Here is a 20,367-nt window from a genome sequence, read left to right as displayed (position 1 = left end):
AAACGGTTTAAGAAGGTGGTTTGATCTGGACCGAATTGGAAACGGGCCTGACAAGGGTGACCCAAATATAAGGTGGCCCATACTGTAGTGACTGATCATAAACTCGCCTCCATCCATTCACCCAAAACAAATTCATACGATAATATGTTGTGTGAGGACATTCGAGAGTTATCTTAATATAGTCAAGTTCTATAATTGACCCAAATTCCTTCAGGAATTTGATTATTCAAGCTGCCTTTCGAATATGATGACTATGTTCCTTCTCATACCACAATACTGCCGGTCCAATAAAATTTTTTTTTTTATTGGCTTAATTCTAATTATTCACGTAAATCCCATGGAAGATGGAGTCGGGGTAATAGGACCAACATGTAAATGGTGAGATGGCAAAAACTAGAGTAAAAGTGAGTGAAAATCGAAGGTGGAGAGGGCGGAGAAATCCAAGGAGATTTGAAACAGAATGTTTCGTTCTCTCCTTTACCTATTCCTGTAGACTCGGAACTCCTCTTTTCTCTTTCGCTTTCTCTTTCTCATTCTTTTTCTCCACTTTCGCTGTGTTCATGATCTCATTCAATGTTCTACGCTATGCCCATTTCAGAACGACAACAACACATGGCATGCATGAAGCTGGGCTCTAAACCTGAAGCCTTTCACCGTGAAGGCCATACCTGGTAAACTTCATCAACCTCCATTTCTTTCTTTCCTTTTTATTTGGTTTTTTAGGTATTTAATCCAAATGCTAAATCAAGAAATCTGATGTGGGTGTGCTTCAATTTTCCTTTTTTGAAATACGACATTTGGGAATTTGTTACTTGAATTTGAATATGAATATTTAGAATATGTATCATATGAAGTTTCTTGCCACCGCACTACGAAAAAGGCAAGAAGTTTACTTGAACATTGTCTTGTTTGTTCTGGGCAATTGAACTAAGCCTAAATGGTCTGATTTTGAAGTTAAAACACAGTTGTCACTTACAGAGTTTCTAAGATTGAAGTTGAGCTGTATGATTTATGGGATCTAAATCATTGAATAAAAAGTTGATCATATTCCTTCTTTCTTTATTTCAGAGGGTTTTCTATGCTTTTTTTTTAATGGTACGTACTATTTCAAGCATAAGCACATTGAAACAGAAGTGAAGAATTGAGTAGGCATGCTACAAAAATGAACCCACAATCATATGGACATCAATGGGGTGTAGCAAAATACGGTTCCTGTTTGGGTGAAGGGAGAGGAAGAGGGAGAAAATTTTGTTGGACCCTAGATAATAGTGTGATTGTTTGAAATAGTCGAAAGTTGATAGAAGGGTCCAGGCCAGAGGACTGGGTTTGATGTACTGATATCATACTGCTATCCGGTGATTTTGTAAATTTCAGATTTAGTATAATGACTTTATTAATATTTCAAAACTGCAATTTGACATTACCATTATAGCTGCCTGGCAGATATGAGTTTGATTGGCATATATATTTGCAAAGTATCTTGTGTGGCATTTTGATTCCATATCATCCACTGGCAGATATCACTTGCTAAAGCCACAACTTTGTACTGCTAATGGTTGACTCTTGAGGTTGTACAATCGATAACCAGGATGGTTCAACCACCATTTAACAGTTGCACATCAGACAATGAGGTTCAGAAGATTACCACATTAACTGCTTGTGATAATCTGTCTGAGATTATTTTGAGGGGTGCATTTTGATCATCACCATCTGCAAGAATAGAAGACTGGATTGTTGTGATAATAAAAGGAATCACAGCCCTTGCTCAATGGGATTATGGGGTTCATGAACTATATAACTTTTTCCCTTAGCATCTATGTGGTTTGATTGAATAATTTATTTTGTTACCATGAACTATGCTGTTCCAGTAGGATTTTTCTGTATTTTAATGAAGCATCATCATGATCTCAGGTTTTGCACAACTGGACTTCCAAGCGATGTTGCTGTTGAAATTGGTGAAATGTCCTTTAATCTCCACAAGGTGCAATCTTTTTCTACCTGGCTTTCATTAACCATTAACATTGTTGCTGTGTTTTGGTTTCTATGTGGACTTTATTTATGCATGTGCTTTCTATGACTAGCATGCAAATTTTCATTTTCACCTGAATTTTATTCGCCCCTGTTTTGGCATTTCTTTCAGTTTCCATTGCTTTCAAGAAGTGGTTTACTGGAAAAGCTTATAGAAAATTGCTCCAATGAGGATGGATCCCATTGTGTTTTACAACTTCATGAATTACCTGGTGGGGCTAAGGCATTTGAACTTGTAACAAAATTTTGCTATGGTGTTAAAATAGAGCTCACTTCTTTGAACATAGTCAGCCTTAGGTGTGCGGCAGAGTACCTTCAAATGAATGAAAATTACGGCGAGGGAAATCTTATTGCACAAACAGAGGGTTTCCTCAATGAAGTTTTCAGCAATTGGGTGGACTCAATAAAAGCTCTTGGAACATGTGAAGTTCTACCATATGCTGAGGATCTTCATATTGTTTCAAGATGCATCGATTCATTGGCAATGAAAGCTTGTGCAGACCCAACCTTATTTGGTTGGCCTGTGTCAGGTTGTACCAATGTGCAGAGTCCAGCAGGTGTCGTCTTATGGAATGGAATATCTACTGTGAATAAGCCACAATCAGTGCGTGAAGATTGGTGGTATGGAGATGTGTCCTTCCTTAGTTTACCTTTCTATAAACGAATGATGCAAGCTGTTGAATTGAGAGGGATGAAGCCTGAGAGAGTTGCTGGCTCCCTCATTTTCTATGCTAAGAGGTATCTCCCCTTGATGAATAGACAATCTAGCTTCAAGGATACAAATCATGTCAACCCAGGGACAACCATTCCCACTCCTTCTGAGGCAGATCAAAGGGCTCTCCTAGAAGATATTGTGGATTTACTTCCTAATCAGAAGGGGGTCACATCGACTAAGTTTCTTCTTAGGCTGCTCCGAACAGCTATGATCTTGCATACAAGTTCATTATGTAGAGAAAATTTGGAGAGGAGGGTAGGAGCCCAATTGGACCAAGCTGTACTTGAGGATCTTCTTATACCAAATATGGGTTATTCAGTAGAAACCCTCTATGATATAGACTGTGTTCAGAGGATTCTTGATCATTTCATGTCAGTGGAGAATACTGCAGTTGCAACAGCTTCTCCATGTATAGTTGAGGAGGGAAAGTTGATGGATGGGCCTGATTTCCTGACACCTGTGATGTTGGTGGCCAATCTGGTGGATGGATATCTTGCTGAGGTGGCACCAGATGTTAATTTGAAGTTACCAAAATTTCAGTCACTTGCTGCTGCTGTACCTGATTATGCTAGACCAGTTAATGACAGCATTTACCATGCAATTGATCTATACCTTAAGGTAAAGAAATCTAGAGTATTTGGCGAATCCCATGTTCATGATGCTTCCTGTATAAAAATTGAAACAGAACCCTGGAATGACTAGAATATTTTTATATACAATGATAAAAGTTTGTTGAAATAAGAGAACCTTGGAAATGGCTATATCTTATCTTCACATTTAATAAAAATCCTCCTTTGTTCAGTGAAATTAATGAAATAATGTGGGATCATGTCTCAATCCAGTCTAATCAGATGGCAATTGCCAGTCAACTGAATTAACTAAGATAAAATATTTTTAGTTCTGCTGGCAAATTGTGTGAAACTCCTTTTGTTGGCTCTAGGATCAGAACCAGGAAAGCGGCCTACTATGAACCATGGTAAGCTGCAGATGGTGTAGGGAGGGGTTGGATCACGTGCTAGCATATGGGCTAGCTTGGATTGGGGAACATTATCAACAAGTACATCAGCATATGTATGCGTTGATGTGTGACAATGTCTAGTTCTGAAAATGCTAAATGCTTAACACATATCACAATTTTTCAGGCACATCCTTGGCTTATAGATTCGGAGAGAGAGCAGATCTGCAGACTCATGAATTGCCAGAAGCTCTCATTAGAGGCCAGCACCCATGCTGCTCAGAATGAGAGGCTACCTCTCCGAGTAATTGTCCAAGTCCTCTTCTTTGAACAGCTTCGCCTCCGAACAACAGTTTCTGGTTGGTTCTTTGTGTCCGACAATCTTGCAAACTCACAAGATCCCAATGACAACCTTGGGATCCCCAAAACTGATGGTTCCCATCAAGTGGACCCTGAACAAGATCATGGTGCTGGTGTTGATGACATGAGAGAGCGTGTTTTGGAGCTTGAGAAAGAGTGCTTGAGCATGAAACAAGAGATTCAGAAGCTGGTGAAGATGAAGAGAAGTTGGAACATCATTCCCAAAATGTTGGTTTTTAGGCAAAAATCACAACGTTGCAATTCAAAAAAATCAAGGCCGTGCGATGTAAAGACACCATTATCCTCTTCAAATGGGCACCAAAATCATGAACATGGTGAGTTGGGCAATTGAATATTTTAGACTGAAACTTACAGTATAACATCACTGTATCTTATTTATTTTTCCCTTTTATACATTTTGATTGCTAGATAGATGAAATTCCTTTTGTTGCATATTAGATAACAATCAAATTACCATATCATCGTTTAGAAGGTATATTGTAATTCACCTCATGTTTCACTTACAAATTTCTGTATGCTTGTAAACTTCCATCAAAATAGGAGAAAGGAGATCGCAATAAGTATTCATGTATTAATTTGAACAATCCTTTTTGGCATCTATAAGCCACACAGTATGGATATTCGTAGAGGAGAAAATCCTCCAAATCTTGGAGGACTTGGATAAGGATTTGTGTGGCATTCTCACAAACTTGCGCTTTCTCATATAATAGACTATGGATCTTGCTTAAACTTCAATTATTATTGAACTAGGTATCTTGTGTTCGTGTTGGTAACTGATTACTATGTTCTTTTGTAAATTTAGCCCCTGTTTTTGAGGTGTTTGTAGATTGAAGGGTGTTATGAATATGCCAGGATGGCTAAGGGAAGCTTGCTCCTCTTTAGCTGGTTTAAATCAGGGTTCACTGGCTATACAACTCTTGTAACAATGACATTTTGTGCTTCTGTAACTTCATGGCGTGACTGTAAATTCCTAATCAATCCTTGTCCGTGCAAATTCAAGTGTTTTGTTTGCTATTATTCTTTCTTTTTGAAGGTGCTATGACCCTTAGATTGTCTTTTATGCCTAGGAATAAGCTCTTCTCAAATGATAACAGGTGCTCTCCTTAAAAGGAACTTCTTTTGGTGCAAATGCTGTATTGTTTCCTCATAAGCTGGTGTCAGTTGATATATTCCAGCTATGTTACAGTCAGTTTTCCTTTGGGTATGAATGGTGGTTCCAATTCATAAAAATTTACCTGTTGCTGGAGATTATATTTCTTTCCCAAATAGAAGGCTTCCATCATTGAATAGTACCTTGAGAACCTGATCAAAATCTTCATCTAATGTAGAATATATAGTTGTCCTGATGAGTTGTTGTTCCTTTACTCTGGTTTCGAGTATAGTGACAGAGAAATGCAAAGTAGTAACAGGTTTTGATTATAGTGCCTGACAAGTCTATATAAGCTGCTTTTATACCAAGGTTTTCTTGTTATGCTTGATGTGGGAGAATAGAACCTTTGTTTTCTTATACTTCTTTTGGTGGTGTCATCTTGAACTCCTCCTAGGTGCACTATAGCGAGCTATAGGATTTTGAGTTCTGAAATTTTCTTCAGTAGAGAGCATTAACCCTTTTAAGGCATTGTTGCATCACTTCTTTAATTTCTGTAGTAAAGCCATGGCAGTCTCAAAACCCAAGTTGTGAGGAACAGATATATTAGTGAATCAAAAGACGATTTCCTTGATAGAGGTTTATTGACATATAAAGGTCTCATCTAGACCTCTAAACAATCATAAAACAATTCATTTAAATTATGGATTCTCATACTCAAAGAATTACTGCAGCTTTTGCAGGAGAATAGAAAAAGGGAGGCATATAGAAGAAACTGAAGCTCCCCAAGTGACAGTCAAGATTTCTTCTTTGTTAAGCAACATCTAGCAGGGTGGAAGGTCTTTTGGTGGTGGTAGAACAGATTCTTCAGGCGACTTTCCATTCTCAACCACAAAAGCCATCTTTAACCCCCACATGGTGTGGAGTTCTAAATGACAGTGCATGAACCAAACACCTGCAGACCAATGTAAATAGTGAATGAATATCTTGTTTCAAAATTTGTGCATGTATTGCTTATTTAGAGTGGTTTTCGCAGATGCTTGTAGTACTTCTGCATTGGATTACCTGGATTATCAGCTCTGAACCTGATAGCTGTCCAACCTCCAGTTGGGACTCCAACTGTATTTCTCTCTGGGGGATCAATCAAGTTGAATTTTGCTGGGTCTTTCTTGGGATCAAAATTTCCGATCCCATTCCCCACAACGAAGAAGTTGTAACCATGAAGATGAAAAGGATGGGACTCAACGGTCAGGAGATTAGTGTCTTGTAATACCAATTCAATGGTTGAATTGAAAGCCAACTTACTGAGCCTTGTGCCTAAGGAAGTGCCGAGATTAGCAGTAAGTGGTGCGCCTGTGTAATTGAATGGAGCAAGAGGGCGGTCTGGGAAGTCAGTTCTAAAAACTCCCTTAATATTGAAATAATGAGCTTGCAGAAGCGCAACTTTAGGCATCACAAAGGTTATATTGTTCAGTGAAGCAGTGAGTTGTGTTCCATTTTGGCAAGTGGGGCATGGGTTTTGTCCTAGACCAATGGTGTAAAAGAGATGGCGATCAACTTGAAGGGGGACATTTGCAGGGAATTGTGGAGTGTTTAAACTCTTTAGCTTACTGTTGTAGCTCAATGCAAAGTTGGTGTCATTAGGAGCAGGCAGCTGGGCCAAGGTTGGGAGAACTGTGTTTGGGATGCCTTTGTATTGCAAAATTGCAGTAGCAGTCTTGTTGTCCACGGGGACTGGCGCATCCATGAAAGGCCTGACTGCCATGAAGTATCGACTTGGAGATTGGTCAGCTTTAACCAGCACATTTGTAGTTTGGCCAGGTGCAATTAGGAGAGCTTGGGTTGTGAAGGGCTTGGTGTAGACTGCATCAATCTCTACAACTGTCATATTATGACCAGCAATTGCGAAGAAGAGCTCGTCATTGAGTGCAGCATTGACGATCCTTAGGAGGTAGGTTTTACCTGACTCAACCTCCATGGCAAATGTATCTGGAACAAAGCAAAGTAAGAGATCTAGGTCAGGTTACAAGCAAATTAAATGGAAGAAACCTTTACAATGAGTTATTTTCGTGAGATTTCATTTTCTTTTTCTGGGTTTGGAAAAAAAAAGGGGGGGGGGGGGGGGGGGGGGGGGGGGGGTCGTGGGGGGGTGGGGTGTGGCGCATGAGTTGAGATTAGGGTTTTACGCTTCTCAGAGCATGGGAAGAGTGGCCCTGGTTTTCCATTAATAGTATGAGCATCTGACATAGGAGGTGGCAACCCCAATTTATTAGCTTGATTAACAATTGTTTCAACATCTGAACTCCACCATTCTCCTGCACAGAATTTCTGCATGTTAAACCATCAATCCACTTCAAAAATTTTCAAATAATTCTAGGTGATCATCATCATCATATGACTGCCAACCTAGGACTATATTAGCCTCGAAATAAGGTTGAGGGAATGGAAATGGAGTTCCTTGTTTAGGCATGATGACAATGGCGCCATAAACTGTTGCTCTTAGCCATAAAATGTGCGCATGCCACCATAACGTTCCTCGCTGACCCGAGACTTGAAAGTTGTACGTGTAGCTGTGCCCCGTTTTGATGGGACACTGTGTTATATAAGCCGGTCCATCAGCCCAACCATTACGAAATTGTTTCAAGCCATGCCTGTGTAAAACAAACAGTTGCATCTGTGAATATGAACGTAAACTAAATCTAATGAACGTACATATCAATATATGGAAATGGATATTCAATATATGCACCAATGAATGGAAATGTTATATTGCGCATGGTTGGTGACATTGACGAGGACTTGATCTCCTTCTCTGACATAAATGGTAGGTCCTGGGAACATCCCATTTACTGTAACAATTGGTTTGGCATGGCAGAGCCTGCTCACATTCTTCACTTGAATCTGAGACCCAGAGAAGCAGAAGAGCAGTTAGTTTATATTTCAGTTTGTAGATGCAAGAAAGATCATGAATGAGAAACCTTTGTGAATGGAAAAGAAATATGTATAGTAGGAACTCACATCAAACTGATACTTCTTTACTGCTGCATCAGCTGGAAAGCAAAGGAACCCAAGAAAAAAACAGAAGAGAAAGAGCGACCCCTGGTACCAACAACAATGCACCGCCATTTTTCTTTGAAAAGTGATCCTCCTTGGGTTATAGTGCTTCCTAGTGTATGTTTGGATGTCAAGGAGGAGGAAGTACTGGTTCTTATACTGGTGGAATCAATGTTTGTGGTGGGTCAATGGTTTGCTGGCAGTGCAGTTTCATTTGGTAAAGCAAATGCAGGGGCGACACAAAGCTTGGAAGCAAGTTTTACGAGTCGTTGAGACATCCATGTATCACCATATATATATATGACTGGAGTACCTTGAAAGGTGATGATTAACATTGTCTATGTATGCAATTTTTTAGGATTTATCAATATGCTAATTGCATTCACTAGAATTTGCTTTGCAGTAATATGTTGCTTTGCTATTGGGCCGTTGTAGACCTGAACTCGGACTAACCCACCTTGCTCATCAACTGCTCCGGGCTCGTGTACAACGACTTTAGCTTGACATTGAAACTGTTGGACATGAACTTTGATATCCGTCCACCTTGCTTATCAGTTTTTCTGGGCTGGTGTCCAACAACTTGATCTTGACATTGAAACCGTTGGAATATCCATGAACATCCTGAGGTACGTTTGAATGTTTGGGTGGTGCGAAAGGAGAGTTTTGGCTATTTAGGTGTAGCCAGAAAAATGCATCCATCAACGTCAATAGCTCATGTTTGGCTACAGCATCCACCACTTGGTTAATTCGGGGAAATGGAAGCTATCTTTAGGGCATGCTCCATTTAAGTCAGTTAAATCAATGCACATCCTCCACTCTCTGTTTTTTCTAAGCAAGAAGACCACATTAGCCATGAGTCTAGGTAGTGAACTTCTCTTATTTTGTGCTTCTCGAGTGGGTATTTGATAAAATTTAATAATTTAAATTGATTTTAAGTTGAACTATTTTTAAGTTGTTAATTTAAATTTTATTATTTAAAATTATTTGATAAAATTAATTTAAAATTATTAAATTAATACATTTACCCTTGCTAATTTTCCCATATCTATCCTGATTTATTTTAACTTATATTTATTTTTATAATTTTAAGTAATAAATTTATTTATAAAACATCTATATTTAAAGTATTGTAAATATGTAAAACAACCATAAAATATTTATTATAAAAAATTCATTATAAACATAGAATCATAATTTTAAAATATACTCTAAATAGTGTTGACAAAGGAGGTAAAAAGAATTTAAGATTGAGAATAAGTGGATATTTGGTAAAAATTATTAATATTTATTTTTTAATTACTTAGGTTGACTTTAAGTTAAATTATTAATTTAAAACTTATTTTTATATTTTTACTTTAAGTATTAAGATTATTTGATAAAATTAACCTAAAATGTATTCTAAATCATTAAATTGATACATTTGCCTTCAATGATTTTAACTAATAGTTATCCTTTTTTATTTAAACTCATATTCATGCTTTAAATTTATTTATAAAATATTCATATTTAAAATATTATAGATATATAAAATAACAATAAAATATTTATTATAAAAACTGAGTCATGCATTTAGAATCATAATTTTAAAATATATTCATAGTGTGGGCAAATAAGATAAAAAAGATTTAAGATTAAGAATAAATTAACTATTTTAATTCAATATATAAAGTTAAAAATAACTTTAAGTTATAATATTAAATTATTTTACCAAACATGATTAATGTACTTAATGACTTAAATTAAGGTGGTATTTGTTTTTTTTTATTAAATAAACAAAGTCAAAATATTTGATTTTTTTTATTCGACTAAAAGTAACTTGTTGATATCAATCAATATAATTAGACTAAACTTATTGATAAGAAATTCACTTTAATCATATTAATTGATATTATTATGTTACTTTTAATTAAATAGAAAAAACTAAATATTTGTATTCTTTTTGTTTAATAAAAAAACAAATACCACTTAAATCATTAAATCATAAAGTTGATTTATCAAAAATCTTTTAAATTAACTATTTTAATTTAATACTTAAAATTATTTTTTTGCTTTAAGTTATGATTTTAAATTATTTTATTAAACATATTTAATCTTTTTAATGACTTAAATCAAATTATTAAGCCACATTAAGTTAATTTACCAAAGCCCTCTAACTTTTGTGTCTTTTGCCATGCTGGCTTCATTTTGAGTTCACTTCCAACTGATGGCTCAAAACATGTTGGTCAATTTTTTTAACTTCAAAATACCTCCAAGCTTATATGTCAACATTCTTTTGGAGTATGAAAATTATTCATCATCACTCTTCATTCATCAATAAGGAGCCTAGAAATACTTGTTGAGCATTATTGTAGGGGAATAGACTGATTGTAACGAGGGGCTTGAACGTAGGTGAACTGCCCCTATTTTCCTCCAAGTCCACTACCTTTTTTTGGTTTGGGGTTTAGGCTCCTCATACTTGCTTGACTCTTGACTAATCATATGACAAGACTTCGAAAGGGATAAATATAAAGTAACTGTCACAAGTCACAACCATGAAATTCCCACTCAAGTTTTCACATATGTGCGGCGCTTAGAAGCCATCTAAGCTAGCTTACACTTTCCCCAATGAGATGGCAACAAGGAACAATCTCACACAAGGCACACATCATATCACTGGACGTTGATCCCAACTTGTATTTTATTAACCCATTAAATAAGAATATATACAAGGTTTGACTTACAACATGACTCTTATAATCTCTTTGGTGAGTTCATGCTTTCTCTAAAACTCTTTGTTAGAAGGCTTTCCCCGTCGTCCCTTATTATAGAGTAGTGTCACCCACCCCTTGTTAGACTAGGAGTATACAATCCTAGTTTTAATTGGACTCTTGCTCATAGGTTATGGCACCGACCATTCCTACTTGAACTAGTGACAAACAATCTTAGTCTTACTCAAACTATAATTACAATAGGAATCAAGATTTTTGCTCATGCTTGATTGGCAATGTTACTTCGAGTCCAACTCTTCATGCTACTATTGCTTGCACCTCTATGTAGCTCATGTCTGTGTCAAGCCCTCTCTTGGTCTACACATCCAGATTAGGTCTTTGCCGAGGCAACATGCTCCTACATCCACCTTGTTGTTGTTGCAGCTCCATGCCTTGCCCAAGCCTTCTTCTTGGTGCAAGAACATGTCATGGCATTGCAACCTTGTGCCAAGCCTCAGGCATCTTATCTGAATTGGCATCATTGTTGCTGCATTGATATGCCTCGTCTAAGTCACTTTTGGTGTGCAACATGCCATGGCATGGCTTACCAAGCCGTCTCTTTGTGCAAAGCATTACACCCTTGTGCCACCTTGTCATGTCACAGGTCACTCATAGAGCTAAAGTGTTGCCTCATGAGACCCTGGTGTCACATGTCTGTCGAGGCTAACGATAACAATGATAGTCCCAACCACCCAGTAGAGTGGATAACAAGTCCAAGGAAATAAGAATGAGACTGAACCTTTGTCTAGGGATGAGTCCGTCCACACCACCTCCTCCAAACACTACGGACGGATTCTGGTTGCTTTAGAAACCAATGGAGTTAGGCACCAGTGTTTTTTTTCTCCTCTTTTATGGTTAACTGCAGGTTCCGGACTGTGAATCAATGGTCTGGTCTTAAATACCAATCTAGCCACGTTTTGGGAAGCCCAATTGGCAAACTGAACTATCAAAATACAGGGCCTAAGCCCATAGCCCAGCCAAATGGGTGAAATAACAGCAGTTGAAATGGAAAAAATAATATGGGTTGAGAGTGAGGAAAGCGACATGGGTGGCTGGTGCTATTGGCATAATGGGGTATGACAAGAATGCTATCAAACCAGAAGACCATATGTGGGCGAAAGAAGACTCAGAAAACTTTTATGAGTTGAGCACATTAACATAAAGATTCACATGTTACGTCTTCAGGGGTAGTCTGTTCAATCATACAAAGGTATCGTGGATGATATCATCTCCGGACTATGATATCTTCCTTATCCATAAAAGTTTTTTTGGCTGCTTTGCCTACCTGTTCACTAGCCATCCTATCTTAATGCCTGTCATTTTTAGCGACAAAGGCACAGAAAAAAGGCAAAGTTGTGGTAACTAGCCTAACATGACCATGCAAAATTCTGCAGCTGTCTTACATTGGATTGATGAATGTGCTTTTCCCTCTCAACGTCAGCAACTGCAGGGCTACGTGATCGTTTCAAAATTCGTATCTTCTTTCTCTGCTTTAGCCATAAAACATCAAGCAACTATGCATCCATCAACAAGTCCATTTTGTTATTAATGAAATATTGTAGAGCAAATTTACCCTTTTTTTAGCAGACACAAAAAAGTTGAGGGCCTTCCATTTATCATTCCTCTTCCATGTTTCGGCCTCATTTCAAAGTACAGGTCTCTTAGCAATCAACCATCAAAATCGACTCCTTACCAACCAAATGCTTTTGGGTTAAATCAATAGTGCAAAGCAGTGGTATCAACCACAAGAAGCCACAAAGAGAAACTGGGGCCAAATTTGGCTTTGATATTCTCCTGAAACGTCAGTGGCACATGGTCTTTCCTTTCCCTCTATACCATTACATGTGGCCCTCTGGAACACATGTCAGTGTCCCATTTGCAGACAAGAGGGGGGCCACTACTTGGTCTTTAGGTGAACAGGACGAGGCCCCCTCTCCTCTCCTCCCCTCGCCTTCAACCCCACTGGGTCCCCTTCTGTTATCGGCTGGACTAGTCTTCCGTTGGACTAGTCTTGTCTGTTGTCTCAAGCTCGCACCTTAACTGAAGTAGGTACTTGAAAACAGATTGAAAACATGTCTTACAAAATTGGCCCCCCTTTCTTCTTTTGATTTTAGACTATTTCGCCTCTCTTAGTGGACTGTTGCTTCTGTTCTCGCCTGCATGATCCATAAACATCTCAACCATTTACTCTTAACAGTCTTTTAGTTGACCAGATCCTGACTTTTGTGCATTAATTTCGGTTTCATCCATAAGATAACCGTTATGGCAAGGAAAGGAGAAGCATGGAATTGGCTTATCAGGATCAGTTAATAAAATTTGCCTACAGAAAGCCTCAATATATGTAAGATATTTAAGAGAGTTTGATGTGAAACAACTCGATGATAAGGTACCTCCACCATACAATTTCATGTCTATCACGAAGAATTATGGCTAGCGTTGGGTTCATTTTAGGGTCTTCTGCTAGATGTCCCCTTGCATCATACCCTCTAGGACTTCTTGTATAGTCCTGCCTTATTTATGTCTTCCTGGCTGCACCCATTTATTAAGGCAGCATTCCCTAGTTTGGGGATCTGAGATTCTGAATACGGCATAATCATGTTCCATATCAGGCCTTGGGTGAATGGGCTTTGGAATATCTTTTTTCAGGGACAAGTCTCGGGATATTTTCTTTCAGCTTTCCTGGGGTCTTTTGGTCTTTGATTGTTTCATCTCTCTGGTATCAATGAATTGTGAGGGACCTATATAACAGTTGTGGGAATTGTTTTCTAGGGAACCCAATCATCTTACACGAGGACATTAACAATCTTTCAGTGTAATTTGTAATTTTGATCAGGCAGATCTCTTTAGCCTCCCCTTCAGGTAGTGAATTTTGTTGTCATTTAGAAAATTGTTTAGGAAGCCCATCTTTAAGCCCTCACACCCACACAAAAACAAAAGGAAAAAGAATAGTGCGAAGAAATTAGTAAACACATAATAAATTAACATTTAAAGGGGAATAATTGTTCATAGTAATCTAGTACTAACAACTTAACAGAAGACTAAATTTCCAATAGGAGGGAATAGCGAAGCTTCACATATTCATGTCAATTATAGTAATTTACAAAATGAATTCCCCACAACAGAAATTTCGACTTTGTTTTCTTTCCAAATTAGCCTTTTCAGTTCCAGATTCCCATCTACTTCCATCTGCTATGTAGTAATATGCTCATTTCAACTAGAGATATCATATTCTTCAGGATAATCAAGCTGCTCCATCTCCCAGCTCAACTTTGAAGCAACCCCCTGATGGCTTGGGACGTACTCCTACAATAAGAAAGCAATATAAGAAATTGTACAGTAAAAAAACTTAAAGAAACTGCAGAACAGAGCGGTGAGCAGAGTCAAGAGATGGAACGGATTATGAGCACATTTCAGGATTCCGAATTACTAAGTGAATTGAAAAATATATAACAATTCAGAAAGAAGAAGCAATGGAGTGAGGAATTTTTTTTTTTGGTGAAAATACCTCCAATTTCTTCACCAACTCCTCTGCTGTTGGGGCAGATACAATAATGTGGCGGGCACTGGGACTAATGAAACCTTCTTCCACGGCTTTGTCAATAAATGACAGTAAGGAGTTGTAGTATCCATCCACATTCAGCAATCCCACCTGCAAAAGGTATATAAATTTCATCTCTACAACAAACACTGCACAAGGCATTAACAGAATCTCAAAGACACATAGGCTAAGAAGAATTACTGGCTTATCATGAATCCCAAGTTGAGCCCAGGCTATCACTTCAAGTAGCTCCTCAAGGGTACCATAACCTCCTGCATGTAGTGCATAAGAGATCAGGCCATATCACGAATTGCTTTTGGCAAGATTACCCATGTTTTTCTGTTTGAAATAACCAAAGGTTCCCAAGTACAACAACACATCATAATGTAGTTGGTGACTGCAACAACTGTATAGAAAGTGGGTATGATACGCGAGAGAGAGAGAGAGAGAGAGATGCAGAAAAACATCCAAGACGCAAAGGCAGTTAAGCACAGACTAATAGGCTAACACAACTAGTGGTGAGGCATAAAGTATTTGATCGATCACTTCTAACTAGTAAAGGGTAAAAAGGACTGATTCAACTGTCTGTTCACTCTTTCATTTGATGGTTAGTGCAATGTACTTTGACTAAAGGGTTATTATCACAGTCCACAACCTTTTTCATTTGATGGGCATGGTCTTCATGGCTTGCTCCATCAAGGACAGACTTAACTGCCTGTTCACTCTGGACATTTGATGTTTAGTGCAATGTACTTTGACAAGGGAGGTTTATTACAGTCCCACTACCATTCATTTGATGCCCATGGAGGACTGACTGCCCATATGATGGTAACTGGTAAGCAGCATATTGTACCCTGACTCGGGATTATTATAGTCCACAAACTTCCATTTGCTGGACAAGGTTTCATGTATTGGCACCATGACGGTCTCAATGCCCATGTTGGCCTCTCTCAGTTTTCCCACTCCAAAGCAAAGAATATTTATTACCCCCATCTCCTCTCTGAAAACAGAGGCACAATCCCCTGCCAACCCCATTCAGGTCATAATGTCTCTCATACTATCATGCAACAGAGGTCCTTTTCTTTTTTTTTTCCAAGGGGGTGTGGTGGTGTCCCCCAGGAAGATGGAATGACTATCTTGCCCTTGATTATCCTAATAAAAAAGGGATTTTATAAGCTCATGAGGATAAGAGAAGCATTTAAAATGAGTGAATATGATTGGGTTAGGGGCAGTTCCTAGATGGCAAAAATTATTTGGTAAAAGGGTGTATGTGGAAAGCTTTCCCTTAATATGGTAAACAAACGTTGACACAGGATGGGGTCACTGGCTAGAGAACTATAACAGAGAGGGAAAAAAAGGGCATGGTTAACAGAAGCTGGGTTCTTCAGAGGGTCTAATTTTCAGTGTAAGATGTTGATGGGTCAAAGAAGTAGGGTTGGGAGAGTTGCTCTCTAATCATGGATCTTGGGTTTTGTGTTAGAAAGTTGAGAGAGTTATGATAATTTAGGCTTGATCACACAGTTGCTTTCACAGGACTACCAGGACCATATATAGCATCAAAATAGAACAGGCAGAACAGTATAAAGTGCAGTATTTTCACAACTTTTCATGATAAATTCCTTTTTCCACTTCTAACAATCTCTTGTATAAATGTATCAGGATAATCCCAACTTGATTAGCATCTTTAAGGAGGATTAAAAGATGCTTTTTCTGTGATCAACTTTTTTTGCCCATGCAAAAGCTCAAAGAAGAAGCTCCAACTTGCAAAGGGAGAAAATCCTGAGTAATTAACCAATCTGATAGGAATCAGGAGATGGGCCCTTTACTGAATAGAAACTGAGGGATCAGACCAAGGATTTCTTTACTATTGAGGGATGATTTAGCAACTGTGAGAAAGAATCAAGACGAGATATGGTGAATCTTGGATGCCAAAATTAGAAAAATAAAAGCACCTGATGGTCTTCATGTTTTCATGATTTGCTTTGGAGATTTTAGTGTAAGTGAGAATTTTTGTTTTTGTTTTTGTTTTTGTTTTTGTAGTTTATACCAACCTGGTAAGGCAATAAAGGCATCTGAATGCTTAGCCATCTCTGCTTTCCTTTGATGCATATCTGCAACTGCCTTCACTTCCCCCACTGTTACACCAGTTAGCTGAAAAAGGGCACCAAACCACAGATTTTATATTTACTTCTTTATTTTTTGAAAAGAAAATTTGGAAACTTGTAGAGAGAAATATAGAGTTGGAGTATTGTGCAGTGAAGCAATGATGAGAGTTGCAGGAATGGTGGACTTAAACCAAGATCTTCAACTCCATCTAGTAATTCATACGGTACCAAGTGGATAGATTTAAAAAATATAGATATATATATATATATATATATATAAAATAATCTAACTTTAGAAAAAGCCAAGGAAAAAAAACGACAAAAGAAAACAAATGCTGATCATAGCTCATCTGATCAAATAAGGATGAAATAGTAGAAGAAAACAGTACAAAATCAGAAAAATATATAAGCATACATAAAGGTAAAATGCCAGCTACCCCGTGTACAATTATGGATAAGGCTATCAACTTTCCACCAGAAAAACAGAGATTTGAAGAACAAAACAAACAAGAAAACAAAACAGTATAAAAGAAAAAAACATATATTAAAAAAAAAAAAAAGGTAGCTAGAGGCCTGGAAAGTGATATAAAGATTTGAAAAGAAAGAAAGGGAGGTGGATAAGAAAATGGAGCAAAATGTAAAGCCGGTCCATGGAAGAAAGGAAGGAAAAAAAAAAAAGAATCTGTAATTTTTTTATTCATGAGAAAAGGCATGAAACTTTTTTGGGTAGAGTTAGCAGACATACCTCTCGAGGCATGAGCGTCTTGGGAATAACTCTGCAGAGAAGGAGGGACAACAACATGACAAAAATCAGCTGTTATGGAGAACAAAACCACAAAACAACAATGAAAAGCAGACCCAATTCGCTGATTTCTTGTTGTTTCTTCATCTTTTTGTTTGATCTTTTATTGGAGAACTTGAAGACAGATTGGAAGTAGAAGAAGAAAAAGAAAGGGCAGGGACTCACCCAATAACATGACGGCCACCATTGTGAACAGCTTGAGAAACCAAACCCATCAGGCCTATGCTACCCCCTCCGTAGACCAAATCAATGTTCCTTGAGACCTTCAAGAGACCACAGCCAAAGCAGCTCAGAGAGAGTAAATAAACTTCTATCTTCAAGATTAATGGAAACAACTGAGGTGAACCCATTTGAGATTGCGGCTCCTCAGACTACATTTAAAGATTGATTTCTTCAATCTTCCTTCAATATTAATACTACTTGATAACTTCATGTAATCCATGTCTTCTAATGTTTAGAGAGGGCGAGAAAAAGGCGTACAGGCTAGTATCGGAAGAGAAGAAGAGGTGAAATTGGGAATAATAAAATTAACCCAAAAATGAAAAACAGAAAGGACATATTCCACATAACTATCTGAAAAACATAGCACATAGTTTGCATCTCCAAAATGGGCAAGTAGTTTGATTCTAACTGGGTTCCCCCTGATAAAGACATTTAGAGAGAGGAGAGAGACGACAGAGAGAGAAGGAGAGCTGCTCAAGAAACAGAGCCAAAGACATTATTAACATGCAAGGCTCAGAACAGTTCACTTGCATAAACCAAAACAGAGACAAACCCAGCACACAATAAAATCTCATTTCAAAAGCAAGCAACTTCAATTGATTTCAGGCAAAACCCATTAAAGAAAGCCAAAAAAACATTCATTCATCGAGAGAAAACACAGAAAAAACAAACAAACACAAATTGATTGAATACCAATTCTTTGCCAAGCTGAATAGCAGCATCCTGATAGCTAGTCTTTTTCCCCTGGCTACTCCCGCAGAACACGCAAATCCTCTTGAATTTAGACTGCTCCACTTCAGCTTCAATCTCCATCTCACGCTGTATTGACTAAAACCTTTTCTCCCAGTGGGTTGCTTGGAAATTACGAATGCCTCAGAAATAGACGTATCTACCTCTCGAGCCTCTATGGGGTAGAGCCTTGAAAACAAGTGTCACAAAAACAAAACAAGTAAAGCAGTCCCTCCTTCCTCTTCACCGCTCTTGCCTGACTTCTCATCTCCATGCGTATATATAAGCTTTCAGTGGCACGTGATTACTCTTCCCACGCTTCTACCAACTTCCATTTACAAACACTACGCATATTGGCGCGCGTGGCCACTTTTTTTTTTTGGTACAATTACATTTATTCTTTTACATTTATTCCATATTTCCTTTACCTTCTCAAAGAAAATTTATTTAATAAATATTTTTTTTCATTATTATTAAATTTTATTTTTCTCTTATAGGATTTCTAAAGAGAATTTAAGATTTTAAGATCTAAAACCAAATATAAATGAAAATTTCATGATAAATACAGACCCTTTAGTAGGCCTAATATCGACATCGTTTGAAAGTTTTTTTTTTTTCATTTTCAAATGAAAAAGAAAAATCAAAAGATTATTGAATTTTTTTTCTGCTCAAAATCAAATGTATTTTCACAAAATTTCTATATTAAAAAAAACACAAGCATCAAATTCATATTCTTATTCTCTAACTAAGTTTGGTTCTCAAGAAAAAATTTAAGGAAAAATGCAAGAAAAAGATAAATAGAAAAATAAGAAAATAAATTTAAAATTCATAAATTATTTATATATCCGGTTTTAAATTCATTTAACTTATTTTAATATTTTTATAAAAAGATTAAATAATTTAAAAATACATAAATTTTTATTTACATTTTCTTTTCTTTTTTGACTTTTAGCTTTATGAACCAAACATGACCTTGAAACGTCCAAGTTAAAAAACTTGAAGGGTCATGGCATTTCTTCATGAATGATGATTTGTAATTTCCTTTCCTAGGTGGGGATTCTGAGATAGGCATTTTGAGAAGATACAGAGTGAGGATGATGGGTAAAAATGGAGAAATGGGAGGATTGATGATTGAATAAACATATGTGGGTAATGGGGTATGAGCTTGTACCCTCATCCACCCTCCCTCACTCGACACAGTTGTTGTAAGCATAGGAAACATTGTATTTTTATTTCACGCCCTTCCCTATATCCCACTTCCTTACCTCACACAAGCATGCTGTCCCCACTCCCATCCATCCCTACTAATTGCTTTGCCCCTTCTCCTCCTATCACATTTTCTTCTCCAAACACCCACATTGTTTTTTCTCACTTTTCTAGTCACCCCATTTCCCTATTTCTTAATATTTTGATGGGTCTTTCTCTTTCTTTATATTTGCTCTAGTTTTTTTTATTCTTCTTTCCAATGCCAATATTGCAGGAACTCCCCCCATGCTCTTAAACTAATCCTTATTATATTCCTTAAATATACCCCAATCCCCAAACTTTGGCCCTTTATGGCTCCCTCCCCTTCTCCTCTGCTCTGTCCTCAAGTCTACTTCCTGCCCACTCACTAAGTATTGAGGTTATAAACAAACCATTATTCATTTCTTAATTGGGGGATAGAGTTGTTATACTTATAAATTATGTGTCTTCCTTGTGCATGCTTGCATGCGCGTTTATCGCATGTTTTTGTGTGTTTGCGCGTACTGCACGTGTATATCAAAGTGTTTCTGAGTGCCCCATGGTGTTTTGTTTATCCATTAATTACTTGCGATTTGAGTTCATAATCCCTTTTGTGGAAAACATCGGATACCAACTTACTACTTTTTCAACCGTTGTTGTTTGCAACCTAGAAGAAGTATAGACTTTCTTGGTTTATTGCCTTTTTTCTTTTAGTCTCTCTTATCACTTTTTGATGCCCATAACATGATTGTGGTTGGTGGAAAAATCATCACCAATGAT

At 37.4% G+C, this 20,367-nt stretch overlaps 3 protein-coding genes across 4 annotated transcripts; 1 reads left to right on the top strand and 2 right to left on the bottom strand.

Moving 5' to 3' along the window:
• The first annotated feature begins 180 nt into the window (after positions 1-180).
• LOC100265479 (BTB/POZ domain-containing protein At5g03250) lies at positions 181-6,225 on the top strand. Of its 2 annotated transcripts, XM_019221449.2 has the most exons (6): positions 181-489; positions 599-671; positions 1,912-1,981; positions 2,141-3,361; positions 3,886-4,393; positions 5,901-6,225. In XM_019221449.2, the coding sequence occupies exons 2-6, from the start codon at positions 613-615 to the stop codon at positions 5,915-5,917; spliced, it is 1,875 nt and encodes a 624-aa protein (XP_019076994.1). In that variant the 5' UTR covers positions 181-489; positions 599-612; the 3' UTR covers positions 5,918-6,225. The 2 variants fall into 2 exon arrangements, with proteins under 2 accessions (XP_019076994.1, XP_010653574.1); XM_010655272.3 differs by having other exon boundaries at positions 181-671.
• LOC100260259 (laccase-11) lies at positions 5,771-8,362 on the bottom strand. Its single transcript, XM_003632588.4, has 6 exons — positions 8,185-8,362; positions 7,916-8,067; positions 7,573-7,817; positions 7,353-7,481; positions 6,232-7,155; positions 5,771-6,121 (listed from the first exon to the last, which is right to left on the bottom strand). The coding sequence occupies exons 1-6, from the start codon at positions 8,290-8,292 to the stop codon at positions 5,991-5,993; spliced, it is 1,689 nt and encodes a 562-aa protein (XP_003632636.1). The 5' UTR covers positions 8,293-8,362; the 3' UTR covers positions 5,771-5,990.
• A 5,564-nt stretch (positions 8,363-13,926) lies between these two features.
• LOC100255182 (cytokinin riboside 5'-monophosphate phosphoribohydrolase LOG3) lies at positions 13,927-18,620 on the bottom strand. Its single transcript, XM_002276243.5, has 7 exons — positions 18,328-18,620; positions 17,578-17,675; positions 17,356-17,386; positions 16,557-16,656; positions 14,707-14,777; positions 14,473-14,616; positions 13,927-14,270 (listed from the first exon to the last, which is right to left on the bottom strand). The coding sequence occupies exons 1-7, from the start codon at positions 18,445-18,447 to the stop codon at positions 14,178-14,180; spliced, it is 657 nt and encodes a 218-aa protein (XP_002276279.2). The 5' UTR covers positions 18,448-18,620; the 3' UTR covers positions 13,927-14,177.
• Between the last annotated feature and the right edge of the window lie 1,747 nt (positions 18,621-20,367).

The sequence above is a fragment of the Vitis vinifera genome, chromosome 8 (genome assembly GCF_030704535.1).
Source record: "Vitis vinifera cultivar Pinot Noir 40024 chromosome 8, ASM3070453v1".
Taxonomy (NCBI): domain Eukaryota; kingdom Viridiplantae; phylum Streptophyta; class Magnoliopsida; order Vitales; family Vitaceae; genus Vitis; species Vitis vinifera.
This window is presented reverse-complemented; position numbering and strand designations above follow the sequence as displayed.